The 16,069-nt window shown below is 36.6% G+C and overlaps 1 protein-coding gene across 2 annotated transcripts in view; it reads right to left on the bottom strand.

Moving 5' to 3' along the window:
- Window positions 1-16,069, bottom strand: part of LRP2 (LDL receptor related protein 2) — a 116,703-nt gene that overhangs the window by 15,179 nt on the left and 85,455 nt on the right. For both annotated transcript variants that reach the window (XM_017837597.1, XM_017837606.1), the window contains exons 53-66: window positions 15,049-15,272; window positions 14,463-14,640; window positions 13,351-13,547; window positions 11,494-11,739; window positions 10,610-10,738; window positions 9,804-9,923; window positions 9,120-9,236; window positions 8,746-8,862; window positions 7,235-7,372; window positions 6,381-6,503; window positions 5,330-5,458; window positions 3,254-3,385; window positions 2,489-2,620; window positions 680-823 (exon numbers count right to left, since the gene is read on the bottom strand). In XM_017837597.1, coding sequence (XP_017693086.1) covers window positions 680-823; window positions 2,489-2,620; window positions 3,254-3,385; window positions 5,330-5,458; window positions 6,381-6,503; window positions 7,235-7,372; window positions 8,746-8,862; window positions 9,120-9,236; window positions 9,804-9,923; window positions 10,610-10,738; window positions 11,494-11,739; window positions 13,351-13,547; window positions 14,463-14,640; window positions 15,049-15,272 — 2,126 coding nt within the window. The remainder of the gene's footprint in view (window positions 1-679; window positions 824-2,488; window positions 2,621-3,253; window positions 3,386-5,329; window positions 5,459-6,380; window positions 6,504-7,234; window positions 7,373-8,745; window positions 8,863-9,119; window positions 9,237-9,803; window positions 9,924-10,609; window positions 10,739-11,493; window positions 11,740-13,350; window positions 13,548-14,462; window positions 14,641-15,048; window positions 15,273-16,069) is intronic.

Here is a 16,069-nt window from a genome sequence, read left to right as displayed (position 1 = left end):
TAACAGAGTCGTTCCTTCATTTAAATTATGTTGTGTTAGTGTGTAAAGCTTTAAGCCATCCATCAAATATAAGATCCACATCTAAACTCATCTTGATCTAGATTACCAAGAAATATTATGTATCACATTTTTCAACAGTAAAGGATATTAGTTCTGAAGCCTTTACATATGATTTTGAGAGTAATTTAGAGTCTCATAACCCTAAGGAGCAAGTATGGCCCAGGACAGTGGCCCTGGGAAAATGTCAAAGAAAGAGAACCTGAGGAAGAGCCAAAAAATATAAGCTAATACAGGGATCTAGTAGCCATTCCTGCTTAGTATAAGGATTAGTTCTGGCAAGACTTGAGCGAGGTTTGGGGATTTGAAAAGGTAAAAGAAAAGAAGGGGTTAATTTATAATAATCCTCTGCTGCAGCATAATCCTAAAGAGCTACAATTTCATAGCTAAACTCACACTGAAACGAAAGGAAAACCAGAGCAAAATGTATCTAAACTAAATTAAATCATCAAAGGAAACCACACTGATGCTGCAGAATGAGTAGAGGCGAGGGGCAGATTCAACCAAGACCTGGCCAGTTAATCTAATTTAATTTTGACTTCCAGTGTAAATCAAACACCTACACTGCAGAAATGCATCTTTTTAAACCAACCACTGCATGGTTGAGTATTAACATACTCACTCAGGCCTATCCCTTCAGGGTCCCAATCATAATCCAGAGCTTGGATGCGCTCCTGATTATCGATATAGTCAGAGTACTGTTCTGATGAGATATTGTACCTTCGAATCCGCACATTATCTGGCAGCAGTAACAATGGAGGATTACCTGGGAAATGATCGTGAATTTATTTTCATGTATTTCTCATTTTAGAAGAAGCAGAAGAAAGTCACTTCTAGTCAAGTCTAAACTGGGATTTTCACAAGTCCTATCTGGACAAGAAGAACACAAGGCCACTTCTAAAGCTTCAGAGCTATCCAAACTTCTTGGTTTTGCAAAATTTATTAAAAGCTATTGAAATGCTTAACAGTGAGGATAGTATTATTCTTTTCACCATAGATCTTGTGCAGAGATAATCATTAAGGGATTATTCCTTAAAAATTCTTAAACATTACACTGTTGGCATATCATCACTTTACATTTCAAAAATAGATTGCCACTACACACTATGCACTTCCACTTTCCTCCCTCAAAGTACAGGAAACAATTTTGAAAGTACAAATAAAGTGTCAGTACCCTATGACATGTTCTGTCTTGAGCTGTTCTACCTGAAAGTCTTTAAATCTTAATGTCTCCATATTCAGATGAATGTTCTCCTGCCCACAGCTTAATATGGAGTTAGCCTAATAATGTCCCACCAGGCCCTCACTTATGAGGGCTGTGAGCTTGTACTGCAAAGCGTGGCAGAATTCCAGGCATACATAGAAGTAGAACTTCAGGCACAACAAATTTCATTATGTAACCAGCTACAACCATATTATCTTCCATCACTTAGCCTTGAAAACCTGGTGTGCCTAGATGTTTCCTGAATAAATCCTATGAAGGAAGGTTTCAAAGAACTAAATTTCTGACACAGGCATATAAAGAGGCAGCCAGGTAGAAACTCAGGTGCAAATGTCCTTTTGCATTTCCAGTCTCATGCTCAGCAGTAAATATTTGCTGAATTAGGCCCCTAGACAGGAAAGCTGGAGACATTGTTTTCTCATAGCATTTTTCATAATACAAACAATTTTTAAGTTTCAAAATCTCCAGTAGCATGCAGGTTTGGTCACAGGCATTATGTTCTGAAGATTTTACTATTTCACTAGGCACACCATATTTCTATCATTTATCTGTTAAAGCTGTTAAAGTGTAAATACTTTTCTAAATACAGTATTGTTTCTGTTTTATCTAACACTGTCACTTTTTTCCTATCACCTCTTTATTTTTATTATTACTATTCTATTACTATTTTTTTCTGAATCAACTCTACCTATTCAAAGACTGCCACACACTGTAGTCATTGCACTGAGGTATGATAAAAAGCCAACGACTGATGTTAAACATTGGCCAAAGTCCTTCTATTTGTGTGCATCAGTCCATGAACAATGAATGGCAATCTGTCATCAAACTGCCTTTGATTTGTACCAGCTTAATGCAATTTTTTCTGGTGCATTATTTTGTTGAGAAAACCTAAACTTCAGGAATAGGCAACATTAATTTCTTTCTGATGACAACCAGGATAACAGGTTTTTGTTTGCAGAAAATTTCAGGAGAAAGGAAGGCAGGTATCCAAATCAAGGTATTATCTGTAATGTTTACAATTGGAAGGAGAGATGAGCACTTTTTTTCCTGATTATGCAATAGGTGGAACACACAGATGCTACTATTTTACAGAATAAGGATTGGTTTTCATTATCCCCTTCCTACAAAAGAGAGGATTATACTCATTAAGTTGCTATATTCCACTTGTTCTTTACAGGTAGCAATCAATCTTGCTATCAGTTAACATACCATTAGCTGCGCACTGTTTCCCTTGTTGATCACCCACAGACCTGAAGCCATCTGCACAGAAACATTCATAGCTTCCTTTGGAATTCTTGCAGTCCTGGGTGCATGTTCCAAAGATCTCACACTCGTTGATATCTAAACCCAAGTAGAGAAAAGATTCCTAGAGCTTTCTTTCTTGTTTAGCCTGAAGGAGGTTCGAGGGGGACCTCATCACTCTCCACAACCACCTGAGAGGAAGTTGTAGTGGGGTGGGGGCCGGTCTCCTCTACATACCTGCAGTGAGAGGACCAGAGCAAATGGCCTTAAACCGAGAGAGGAGAATAAATGGCCTTAAGCCGAGACAGGAGAGACTCAGATTAGATATTAGAAAATTTTCACTGTTAGGGTGGTCAGGGACTGGAATAGGTTGCCCAGGGAGGTTGTGGAGTCACCATCCCCGGAGGTGTTTAGGAGGCATCTGGATCAAACCCCATCAAATTTCTGTCCCTTGGATTGCAAAGATAGGACAAAACCTATATGCTGTAGAGCAAAAACATGTATCTACAGCCACCAAAAGCTTAAAACAAGTCTGAACTGTGGAGCCAGTTCTTTGTTGAATGAGGCCTGTGTGTTAGAAAACATGATTCAGCAGCAAAACTTTTCAGGAAGCATCTGCTAAATGTATAAAAATCCTGTTAAGATGTGAAAATGGATGGTCACAATAGAATCACGAAGTGACAGGTCACGGAACACTTATCAGTGAGAAGACATTTATAAGATTGACAATACCATCACAGGAGTTTCGGTTAGTTTCACTGGCCTTGTACCCTGGCCTACAGGAACAGATAAAGCCTCCTTCATTCAGGTTGGTACAATTATGTTCACAGATATTTTCCGCACAAGTTCGCTCTGTTCCAGGATCTGGGGAAAAAAAAAAAAAGAAAGCATATTATGCAATTATAACCAAAAAATGAAGTGATATGGGGAAGGTATAACAATTTTTATCATTACTGTAATTGAAAATAGTTTTCAAGTAGACAAAGTTAGCTTTCCTTCCTTTTTTCTAACTAAAATTAGAAGAGAATGGTAACCACTGGTCAAGAGGGCTGTCAACTAAGAAGCAGTGAACAGGGTCAGGATAAAGAGCCATAACCATTAAAGCTCACCTTCCATAACAGAAATTACATTCTACATTACCACCAATCTGCAGCAACTGCAGAATTTCTTGTTCATGCCACACCTAACCTAAAGTCAGCACGGGTCATTGCACAGAATGCACTGCCCTTTCAAACATGCCTATAATGGAAAAGCCAAGTCAGGGATAATAGATAGTCTGTAACAGATAATGAAAATTATACTCTTCCCAAAGTACATGTAGAATTCTATTGATTCTGACATACTGTATATATGCACAAAATACTTGAGTATTTTTACTCAATACTTTGAGTATCTGTTATATAAGCAGAAAAGATAAATAATATGTTCACAATGAGAGATCACGAGGAAGATACAGATGTACAGCAAAAACATTACATTAAGCTGATTATCTCCTTTATACATTCACATTCCACTGCTGACTAATTTAAGTTTAAACAGCTCAATTTCACATATATGTGTAGAAGCATAAATTACTTGTACACATATACACACATATATACTGTTTTTTCTATAGGAGGTATTTGATGTTGGGAAGGCTCTGAATGCATCTGACCTGCATTCACATCCACCCCCAAACAGTACAGTGCTGACTGTCAGAAGGTGTCTGTTTCACAGCATTTATATTTTTATATTTTCCTCAAGTCATTGCATTAGGTTATATTACCTAAAGACCATTGGGATGGTAAGTGAAACAGAAAAACCAGCTGCTTCAAAACAGACTGTACTATAGGTTTCCAAGTTATTTGTGTTCTACAAGTCTGCTGGATTGCAAATCACCCGTGCAGCATTTGGCACACTTTCACTTGAAGCCATCGCAGCCTGACAAATTGAAATTGCAAGTACATGCTCATATTATCATTGTGCACATTGATATAAAAAGTTGGGAGTTTTTGTTTCCAGATTCCATGGAATAATCTCTCTTCCTTCAAAGTTCAAGTCAAAGCTTTTGCGTCTAAATGGTTGCTAGTATATTTATAATACATAGTTAATAAAAGCTGTACAGGGGATTCAAGAAGGCAGTCAGGTCAATGACTGCCTGTCCTTATAGAATTCTGTGGTCATGTCTTTAAAAAGGAAATAGAAGCATCTCAATATACTTTTAACAGGGCTAGAGCAATGTATACCAGTTCAGAGTCTCCCATGAATAATTCCACAGGTTGGCCTATTGCAATTACGATTGAAACAGCTGGATGTTGCCTCTAATACAATTCATTTTAAAACAAGATCAAAAAAAAAAGATAAACTCCTTTTTTTTTGGTGATACATAAATACCCTAAGCCTAAAAAAGACTGTTCAGATAACTGATTTTCAGAGAATCATACAACCATCTAGGTTGGAAAAGACCTTTAAGATCACTAAGTTGTACCATAAACCTAACACTGCTAAGCCCCACTAAACCATGTCCCTAAGTGCCACATCTACATATTTTTGTACAGACATGTACAAAATAATGAAAACAAAAAAGAATTAAAGCAGAATGAATTAAAATAATGAAAGAATGAAAATAGAAAAAGATTAAAATCAGAAAATATTATCATTGCGTAATCCTAGCACAGGCTAATTAAAAAAAAATAAAATAATTCACACAGGCTAATTAAAAAGGAATACTTCTTAGTATGCTGTTCAAGATGATGTATTGTTATCAGTTTCAGAAATTTTTATTTCAATAGCATTGCAATTTTATGTTCTACTGATATTATTACTTACTGCAGCCCATTTCATCAAAATGGTCTCCACAGTCATCATAATTGTCACACACATAATGCAGAGGAATGCAATTTCCATTATTGCATTTGAATTCTTCAGTTGTACACGGTCTTGGTGTCGGTTCTCTACCTATAGCCAAGAAAAGAAACTTTTCTCTGTCACAGTTTCAGCTACAAAGTACCAAGAGACAGCACTATTCCACATTGCTAATGGGGAAGCTGATACAATCTGGTAAAACAATGATTAGAGTGACTTTGAAAGGCTGTAGTAAAGCTAAAACCATAACAAGGACCTAAACCTCCTGACTTCTAGTCACATTCCTGAACTGAAAGAAGTTCCACTATTTTATTAAAAAGACAGAAGGAAAATTCTTCTTTTTAACAGTTGATTAAACTTTCTTTTAAATAATGCAAGCCTATTCATATCCTTTAGTGATATACTTCATACATCTACTGCAGACTTCAAGAGATTATTGAAATACTAGTTATCTATTAACTTCTAGAATTTTGTGCAATAAAGTCAGCAAATAATATCATTAACCAACTAATTAAACTTGATAATGTAAAAATCCACATAGGCAATGAGAACTACGTAAGATATCTGAGGGCAAAAACCAATTGAATATTAACAGAGTTTCTGCAGAGTGTGGACCTAAATATCAACACTACTAATACGTGCATAACAGTGCCACAAATTCAGAAGTAGCCATTCCTTTATTTTATCCATCCCATCCTAATTTTATGATACAGCCAGACTTTTTCTTCTTCCTCATTTTAAGTGGAGTTCATAGTAAGATGATAAAATTTAGCTGCTGGCTCATATTAAAATACAATATTGTTTTGAAAATCATTATCTTTACTTTTCAGACAAATGTTTGCAGATTTTTGCTACTTGTACAGAGAGCCATAAATACTTAGTACCAATAACCATAGTTTAAATTATTTCATACTATTGCTTTCATAATTTATGTTTAATTTTGACATTTCTTTGGTATTAAATATTAATCACATCACAATTACTGAATTTGATGCTCAATTTTGTGTAAACATACAGTGTTCCTCTTTCTCATCACTTCCATCTCCACAGTCATCCTCCTGGTTGCACAGCTCATGACTGTATACACAGCGATTGTTTTCACATCGGAAGCGGAACGGAGATTCACAAGCAATATCCACTGAAATCAGAGATCAAGTCAATCACACCTTGATACTTGATGCCATTGAGACACAAATTATTTCAGTCACTTTTATCTGGTAACATTTATATGTTTTGTATATTTCAAAAGGTGAGAAGGCATTCAGACCCAAAAGGATATTTTTTTTTGGTGACTGTATGTTAGGACATTACACATTTTTTTGTCAGAAGATAGTACATCATCTTTGGCCAAAGGCATATTCTCTACTACATATAACACTGAAGTTTCTAGATTTGTTCATGAAGTATAGTGACTGAAAATCCAACATGCTATTAGTGGCTATATAGTGCACTGACAAAACCTGTTCAAGTAGCACTTCCAATAACTAATTGTTGGAGTTGAAGTCAGGACTCCTCAACCATTACTTACAAAGACACTGTGACAATACCAATAGCTTTAAAAGCTCAGCACCTTTGAAAATATACATCAACTGAATTAATCTTTAATTTCAAATTGATCTTCTTATTTTAGATAACCAACTGCAAAATGTGAAACAGTGTCCTTATCTCTTTGCTAAGCTTCTCCCTACTTTTATAGCCACATATACAAATATCTGCAAAGCAGTGAGAAACACATTGTTGGAGGATGAAGTGAACTTGCATATGAAGTTCTCATCCCGAAAAATTAAAATTTATTTTTTAATTGTTCTGTCTATTGTAGGTAGATTTATTCAGCATATTGTTCATTTTAGTATAATTTCTCTCTCTTACAGCAAAGGTGAAGTTCTTCGTCAGAGTCATCTCCACAGTCATTATCACCATCACATTTCCAGTATGGCTGGATACAGACGTGGTTTTTACATTCAAACAGCATGGGCGGACAGTACGTACCATTAGGATACCGTGTTGCTGAAGAAAGGAAAATTATTATGACATTTGCATTTACAATAAAAATGTTATGTTTTCCTGAAAAATATTCAGCCCAATCCTATGTTATTTTTAAAAACCCTTCTCTCCATAATAGGAGATACTATATGAGGCACTGCAAAGATGTACAGCAACAACAGACTGCAAGGACTGAGGACTTCTTGGTAGCGATAATGTAATTAACTCAGGTTTAAATAAACAGTGAAACAACATAAGTTACAGAAGCTTTTGAAAATAAATTTTAACTTAACAAATGCTACATGAATTTGTTCCTGACAAATCTAGTTCAGTAATAAAGGTAACTAACATCACTGGCACAAAATGTGAATGACTGAAAAAGTACCTAAGATATCCAATTCCAAAAGGACTCATGTTGGTATAGTAAAAAACCCCACCTAGATTCTGTAAAAACTGAAAGAAACTGAACTAAAGGAAAGAAAACAATATGATTCTACCAACCTATATAAATAAACCATACCCTTGCTCTTTCAAGGGCTTCTCATACACTTTTTCCTCCCTTTAAGAACAGCTAAATGTTGTGTAACTCAGGTTCTGAAAGATAACTATTGTGATGTACATTCCAGGATGCAGTTACCATCAGAAAAATACAGACAGTAGTGTGCAGATGCCCCTTCTTACTTGAAGCACCGGTGTTAAAATGTAAAGATGCACAGAAGTGCCATGATACCAACATAGAGTTCTCTCAAGTATTGAAGCCTAAAATCATGTGAATATGTAAGTCAGAGCCAATACTTCAGTATCACCTAAAAAGCTGATGTCAGTCAATGCAGAAAGAGCAGAAAGGTGATATTTTCATTCCAACTGTGAACAGTACTTTCTGCTTTAACAGATGGAGCTGGAGCTCCATGCAAGCTACAGATATTTTTTCACAACAGATTAATATACAGAAGGAAAACAGAAATGGAAAAGTAATTTATTTCCTTGGCTTCACGGATACTTTGGGAAACTTTACAGAAATTTGGGTATTATAAAGAAAAATCTCATTACAGAACCTTATTAGAATTTGGTACAACTGAAACAGTTTGGATCTTGCAGTGTCCATGGGATGGTCAAAAATTTTAATTTGATCACACATGTATCTTCTCCTGGACCTTGTAAACACATTCATTTCCTACCATTAGGAATGTGTTTACAACTAGCATAAGAGAGGGCAACCTATTATTATATCAAAAATCTGATTCAAAATATTATACTTATCCTGAATTTTTACTGACATCGTTGAATGTTGCATAATTCTATACCTCTAAGGAGTCATCTCACTTAAAGATAGACAAAAGTGCAAATCTTTTTGGAAGTGAGCTCAATGAGCACCAACTGCAAAGTTTGAAACTCACGACAAGTTGCTTCATCAGAGAAATCAAGGCAGTCTGCATTTCCATCACATCTGAAGCGTTCTGCAACACAGTGTCCACTATCACACTGGAAATAACCTGGGTGGCAGGTCCTCAGCTCTGAAAAGATTCAGAAGTAACTTTTGAAATGTCTTGTTCTCCGAATCCAGATAAACTATTAGTTTTTGAAAACAACATTCTAAAAAATGCTGCAAAACTCCAGACCATTAAAACTGTAGTACCCTCTACTTTTGGTGGAAGGACTAAAGTGATCTAGTAAACATTACTTCATTAAAGATGCTTCCCATAAAAGATTATTTGGCAGAATAATTTATCACACTAGAAACGAGGGTATGAATATGTAAGAGAGTACACACCACAGTCACGTTCATCTGAATTGTCTTCACAGTCATCATCGTGGTCACAGATCCACCGGGAAGGGATGCAGCGCAGATTGTCACACCGGTATTCACTTTCTGTGCATTCGCGAGGACCTTCATTTAAAATGAACGTACAAATATGAAAAGTTTCCCAGATGCACGGTTAAACATCCACACTTGTCTCACTAAACCAGACAAATGTAATGTGGGCAGATAATGTGGTAAAATCCTTAAAACTAAATGATGTTAAAACAGCATTCTCCCCCAATACTCTTTAAACATGTTACACATTCTATGTCCCCCCTGACTTAGAAAAAAGGAAATTCATTGTGGACTTTGTTTCATCACAGAATTATACAGGAGTTTTTAATACAAATTAGAAAAAAAATCCATTGTCATTGTTTAAGAAACTATATAATACTACATTTGCACACAGGACAGAATTCAAATGTCACAGTGGAAAACGGGAATTTGTGTTATTGTGATGACTGGATTTATCAGTGTTTTTATGTAACCAGGATGCATCCTTGTGATATCAGTGCGGTATCAGCAAATAAAAGGCTACAGTGTAAAATAACAGAATGGTTGCAGTTGAGAGCTGTCTGCCTTATTCTCATCAGAAATACAAGGATAGTTAAGTCAAAAGCAGGACTGTGTCATTACAGCTGAAAAAGAACTCACTGCAGTTGTGCTCATCAGAGTTATCTCCACAGTCATTCTCTCCATCACACTTCCAGCGCAGTGGGATACATCGATGATTGTCACAACGGAAATCTCCAAAAGGATTGCAAGTCATCTCCTCTGTAGTGTAGACAGTTTGCCAACAAAACAGCACACATTAGCACAGTCTTTGGATAAGATGGAATGCACAGATTATAACTGAAGTAGACAAATCTCTGCACCACAAACTGGGCCAAGTAATAGAGAAGTGATTAAGAAATGGCTGAAATTACATCGAACTGAGACGGAAGCACAAAGAGAAACTCAGTACTGTCAAAGGAGGGCATCTTGACATCATGGTGTGTTACATTTTCAAGTGTTTTCTGATTCTGCTACAGTGATCCAGTGATCTTTGTGTATAACTGTATAAGTGAGTGGTTTCAATACAAATCCAAAAGGCACTATTATATTTCCCACACTGATGGTTTCACCAGCACAGGAAGTAAGTTACATAAATGTAGAAAATACTGGCAGTTTTAATACTTTTAATAGTTCAGCTCACACACCAGTATTTCCTTTTCATTTGATGATGTATCAGGCAAAATAATTAAATCCTGATCTTCAGAGCTCATAAACATGTGAGCTGCACAATGCATTGCTGTACACAGAATTTCTCCTGAAGACAAATAACTAGCAGGGCAATTGATACCAAACAAAAGATGCCCAGGTACATTACTATTGAAGACTTTCGGAAAATCAAGGTGTTTGCAAATTGGATAAATATTTTAGGTACAAAGTTATGTTGAAATGACCTTCTCCAAACTCACCACAGCCTTGTTCATCACTGTTGTCTCTGCAGTCATCATTCCCATTGCACACTGCCCACAATGGTATGCAACGGTAGTTGCTTCTACAGCTGAATTGTGTGTGATTGTCACATCGATAGGCAGGTCCCACTGAAAGAGGCATTTGTCAATGTTAGTTGAGTTACTTAGCCATTAAACTGTCCTTGCTATTCTGCCTTTCAAAACCTGTTTTGAATTATAGTCAATTTTTTCAACTAAAAAGAGCTCTCTGCTAACTTCAGTGTTGTAAAAGAAAAAGCATTAAATATATTGATTTTACTATCTTCTCCAATCTATGCTGCTTGTATTCTGCATATGCTACAAACCCATCAGAGGTTCAAAGCACACACATAGTGTTTTCCCCTGACTATTTAGATCTGGTAATAATGGCAATAGCCCCAAATCTGGAAGCTAGAGAAGGTGGCTTGTCCTCAGGTGGCAAAACTTGGTCACAAGTTCTTCAAGATGGCCAGTGGTTCAGAGAGACATGCTAGAGCACATTGGAAAATCCTGGCATCAAGCCAGTCAAAGTGAGATGCTGTCAGTTTTTGATAGTCTGACCAGCATAAATAAGCTTTATCTTCTTCCAGAATAAGTAAATAGGAAATTATCACATAGTTTGTGATAATTTCTATCACACAAATGCTATCACACGGAGTGTTTTCTAACACTCTTTACTACATGTATGCAATTAGCTTGCAGAAAATTCCTTTCCAATACACTTTCAGTCTCAGGAAAATTAAGTAATGTGGTTTGCTCTGCTTTTGGTGCACTCAGAGTTCACAGATTATTCTGAGTTGGAAGGGACCCACAAGGATCATCAGGTCCAACTCCTAAGTGAATGGCCCGTACAGCTGTGTGCTTACTGCATTCGTGGAATGGCTCATCAGAGTTATCACCACAATCATCATCCACATCACACTTCCAGGACAGCGGGATGCAGCGGCCATTGTCACATTTAAATTGGCCCGGGGGACAGGTTCTACTTGCACAGTGAGTACTATCTTCATCTGAGTTGTCACCACAGTCATCCTCTCTGTCACACTGCCAGGCTTCTGGGATACAACGCTTATTGGCACACTGCCACTGATGAGTTTCACACTGGTGATTAGCTGGAAGAATACAAATCAGCTGTTAGGATACCAAAAGTTATAGGAATGGTCTGCTGCTGTTATATCAATTGAGTCATTATCATGTTTACACCAAAAGTTAAAAAGAAAGCCAGTAAAAATTTAAAACATCCCATTTACTTGCCCAGTTAAGGTAGACATTTCTAATGTCACATCACATTTTTCCCAGGCATCTTTAGAAAAGCTCACCAAGATTCTACATTTTTCTAGGAGCAAGACAGATACTACCTTTTCCTAAAGCAGAGGGGAATAAACCCAGCATTCAACGATTGAGGCAGGGGCCATCAGTCACTTCACAGAGGAGATAAGCAGCATTGTGGCTCTGGCCATTCTATGAACTTAGATGCCCATTGCCTGATGAGCCTGTTCCTCTGTGAATGAACAGGTCAGAAAACATAGCAGCAGACCACACTAATACCAGCTCCACAGCCTGCAAAGGTGTAGTCTCTGTTCCCAAAAAGCAAAGCACTGAAAGCTGATGTCAGCAGTGCTGGCAAACTAGGGGAGCTCTGAAGGTCTGTGAAAACAGGAGTCAACACTGACCTCTACTTCCAGACTTTGTATGTCTCACTGTACTACACTACTACTTTTCTAACATATACTGCCAAACTGTTCCAGAGAAAACAGTGTCTTGTAATTTCCATACATGTTCTAGATCAAAGGATTCTATTGCCATGCACAAGACAATGAGAAGAAGGAACTACATAGACCTAAAATGATTTTTATTGTACCCACTATGTTAAAATCACTGCATTACACAGCTGCCACATTCCTACCTTTTTAATTCCTGTGCGGCATACTTAAGAGCTTAGCTTTTGCAACTCAGGTAAAATTGACATGTTGTTTAATTTGGTCATTTTTAGAAACACTTCGCTAATGGAAGGGAATGGCTAAACTATCAATTATCTATCAATGACAAACTATCAATTATACAACCACACTGCTTCCTCCTCCACTTTATATTACTAAGCTTGCAACTGTCAGAACCATGTTATGTACAAAAAGAGAACTAAGGATGTGCTTTTTTAAATTAGACATAAGTATGTGGAATAGCGTAGGTTTTTAAGGAAATAACATTATTTCATAAGCATAATTATGCTACATTTCTATAATACTGCCATCACATACAGCTTTCTAAAACAAATCTTCCCAAATTGCACTGCATTTTGTACAATGCAGAGGGTGGAGTAATTTTGTCCCATCACACTAAGTGCTAAAATACAGGGAAAATTAGCACACCTGTTAGATTGACCTGGACATTAGAAAGCCTTAAATTCCTCTTATTCACCATGGCTTTACTTAGAACAAAACAAAGTGAGTCCTGTTTCTAATATTTTATACCTCAGATCGTAACTTACAACAGTGTAAATCTGTCTTAAAAGTATAGAAAATGTTTATGTTTCGATACAGTAAATTTTTGCTCTTCTTTATCCTGCTTGCACTGAGGTGAATTGCTCTAGCAGGTGCAAGACTAGAAAAGACTATATTTATCTCATTTTTTCATCTTTAAACAAGCGATAATGATTCTGAAATTTTTATGCTGTTTACTCATTTTATACTGGCAAAACACTTAATTTATTAGTTGGAACATACCACAAAGTACAGGATCTTCATCTGATCTGTCATGGCAATCTGGCTGGGTATTGCACAAGAAATGTGAACTTGTGCAGTTCCCATCATTACACTGGAACTGCCCAACAGGACAGTAGCGGTGCGGACAGGTTGGGGGCTCATCGGAGCCATCTCGACAGTCCCTCTGTCCATCACATTTCCACCAGATAGGAATACACCTACAAAGAGAAAACAGTTTCTTTGTTGAGGATATGGCTTTACAGATATACACCTATCCTTTTACAGCACAAAATACAGTCTTGTCTCAGTATTTCTTGACACGTCCAAAACATCTTGAACTTAATTTCTTCTGTTTCATATGCCAAATGCTAATAAAATATGCCATAATACTGTCACCAGAAACAGATGATAAACAGAGGATACTGGCAGGCCTCTAGGAGGAATTTCACAAAAAATTAATAAGGATTTGCTTTTTATGTATATTTGTGCTCATACTCTCTCATGCCTTTTAGATCACTCTTCAACTGGATTTTTAATGATGTAGCATTTCAAAAATTCACTTGAACTTTAGCACAAGAATTTCACCAGGGATTATCATTGTAACACTGCTTCAAATAAGCACACCTGTGCCTCACAGGGTCAGAGTGATACATTAGCACAAGAGCTCTTGTATCACCATTCCTCTCCCTCCACTGCTGTCTCAGAGAAGTGTTGGAAATGTGCCCTCACATCAGCTAAATGGCTTTCCTGAGCCACAGGCAGACAGCATATATTTGGCAGAAGCAGATACATTGCATAAGATGTATAAAAAAATAAGACAGGGTTGCAGATTTTTTAATTCAACAGGAAGCTGTATCTGGAGGAACATGTTTCTAATAACCAAAAATTTGCTACATTAGTAATGCCATATAACATGAAGAAAAGTAAAAAAGTACTACTTAAGCAACCAGTCTAGAAGTCTTTTCCGAAATGTAAACCTGTCTTGTCTTGGTGTTGTCTTTGTAAGCACATCAAAAACTCATAGTAAGAGCAGATGGAATCCCTAATTTCATGTCCTTTTGAAGAGACTAAACTCTAAAACACATCCATCCTTAAAAAGACATTGAAAAAGCAACAGTGAGCTGTGGACTTACCTCTCAGTGTCTGCACAGAGAAACTGTGTGCTGGAGCACATAGGAAGGCAGTGGGCTGTATCACCGAACTGTATTATCATGAAGTTATCGGGACATTCACAGGAGTAACCCTGACCACCAGCTTTTATTAGACAAAGATGGGAACAGCCACCATTATTGGTGCCACAAGGATTATTAACTGGTAAAACAGAAGAAAAATATTACCATAATTTGTAACTTCCAGAACACAAAGGTCTCAATCTACAATAGATTCCTCTAACACTGTTTTGAAACCTTAAATGTGAGAGACTGAAAAGCAAAACCTAGATAAGTAGACACTTATTGAGAGAAATACATGTGATATCATATGCAGGAAATGTATGCTATTAAGCCATGATATTTTAGAAAATAATTTAACAATTATGCACTTCCATTCATTGCTTTTCAAAGAAAGGGCAATTTATAAATGTAAAGTAGATGCCTACATTTACTCTGTGCATTTTATTCCCCTCAGCAAAGGCAAAAGCTGGGTGCGCTCAGGACCCTTTACAACTAGTCTCTGAATACAGCTGACCTTCTAAATGAAAATCTAATTCTGTTTTCTCACCAAATGGCTGTCTGTATGGATGGTAAACATGGATGTCAAATGGCCTGTGTGTGGTGTTCACAAGAACAGTCCTGTCTGATCCGTCATATTTATTTCCCTTTTCAACTGTCCTTGTGTTCCAGTCAGTCCAATATATTGTGTCTTCAAAAATTGTTATTGCAAATGGATGAGGTAAAGTCCCATCATATACTGTGTGACGATGATGTCCATCCAGGTCAGAGTACCTCCACAAAGAAAAATATGTGCAAAACATTCAGATAAATGCTAAAACATCTTCCCATCTTTATTATGTATGCTTATGGTACTTCATCATTGGTGACCAGAATCATGCAATGTAGAATTCAAGCTACTTTATGCCATAATGACAGAGCACCGTCCTCAGCAAATTCATTTTAATACATGGAGGAAAGTAAAACAGGCTATTTTAGGCAAATAAATGGAATAGAGCAACATCCGCTGAAATGTATATTTCCCACAGAAGCGCACTGGCTAGTCCAATGAAATTTTGCACATTTACTGCCCCATAGCAAATTATTTTTGTCACACGAGACTAGCTTGCCTGGATGATTCAGATTGTTAATAATGGAACACTTAAGACAATAATAGGCTTCCTATATTCCTAAATTTTATATATCTTTCTTATTTAGAGCCTCCTCTGATAAGCTGTCTTTGATAAGATTTTACACTTTTATTATCACCTTGCTACACGGGGAAATTATGAAATACAAGAGAGAAAAAGAGAGAAACATACATATAATTAATATGCATTAAAAGACATTTTAACACTTCATCGTAGAAAAGGCTGTCAAAAGAATTAATGTAGAGAAGAATAGAAGTAAATATAAATATAAATGTACGTGGAAATATGAATACAAATATAAACACTAACATAAATACAAATTATTGTTTTCAAAGTATTTCAATGTCATGACATTGAAACAGTCAGAATACTATTACTCATTTTTACTGATATTTAATTCTCTAATACTAGAAGCAACTAATAGATTTTTTTTGATTAGCA

The sequence above is a fragment of the Lepidothrix coronata genome, unplaced genomic scaffold (genome assembly GCF_001604755.1).
Source record: "Lepidothrix coronata isolate B3197 unplaced genomic scaffold, Lepidothrix_coronata-1.0 Scaffold7, whole genome shotgun sequence".
NCBI lineage: Eukaryota > Metazoa > Chordata > Aves > Passeriformes > Pipridae > Lepidothrix > Lepidothrix coronata.
Note: the sequence above shows the minus strand (reverse complement) of the source record. Positions and strands in the feature narration are given on the sequence as shown.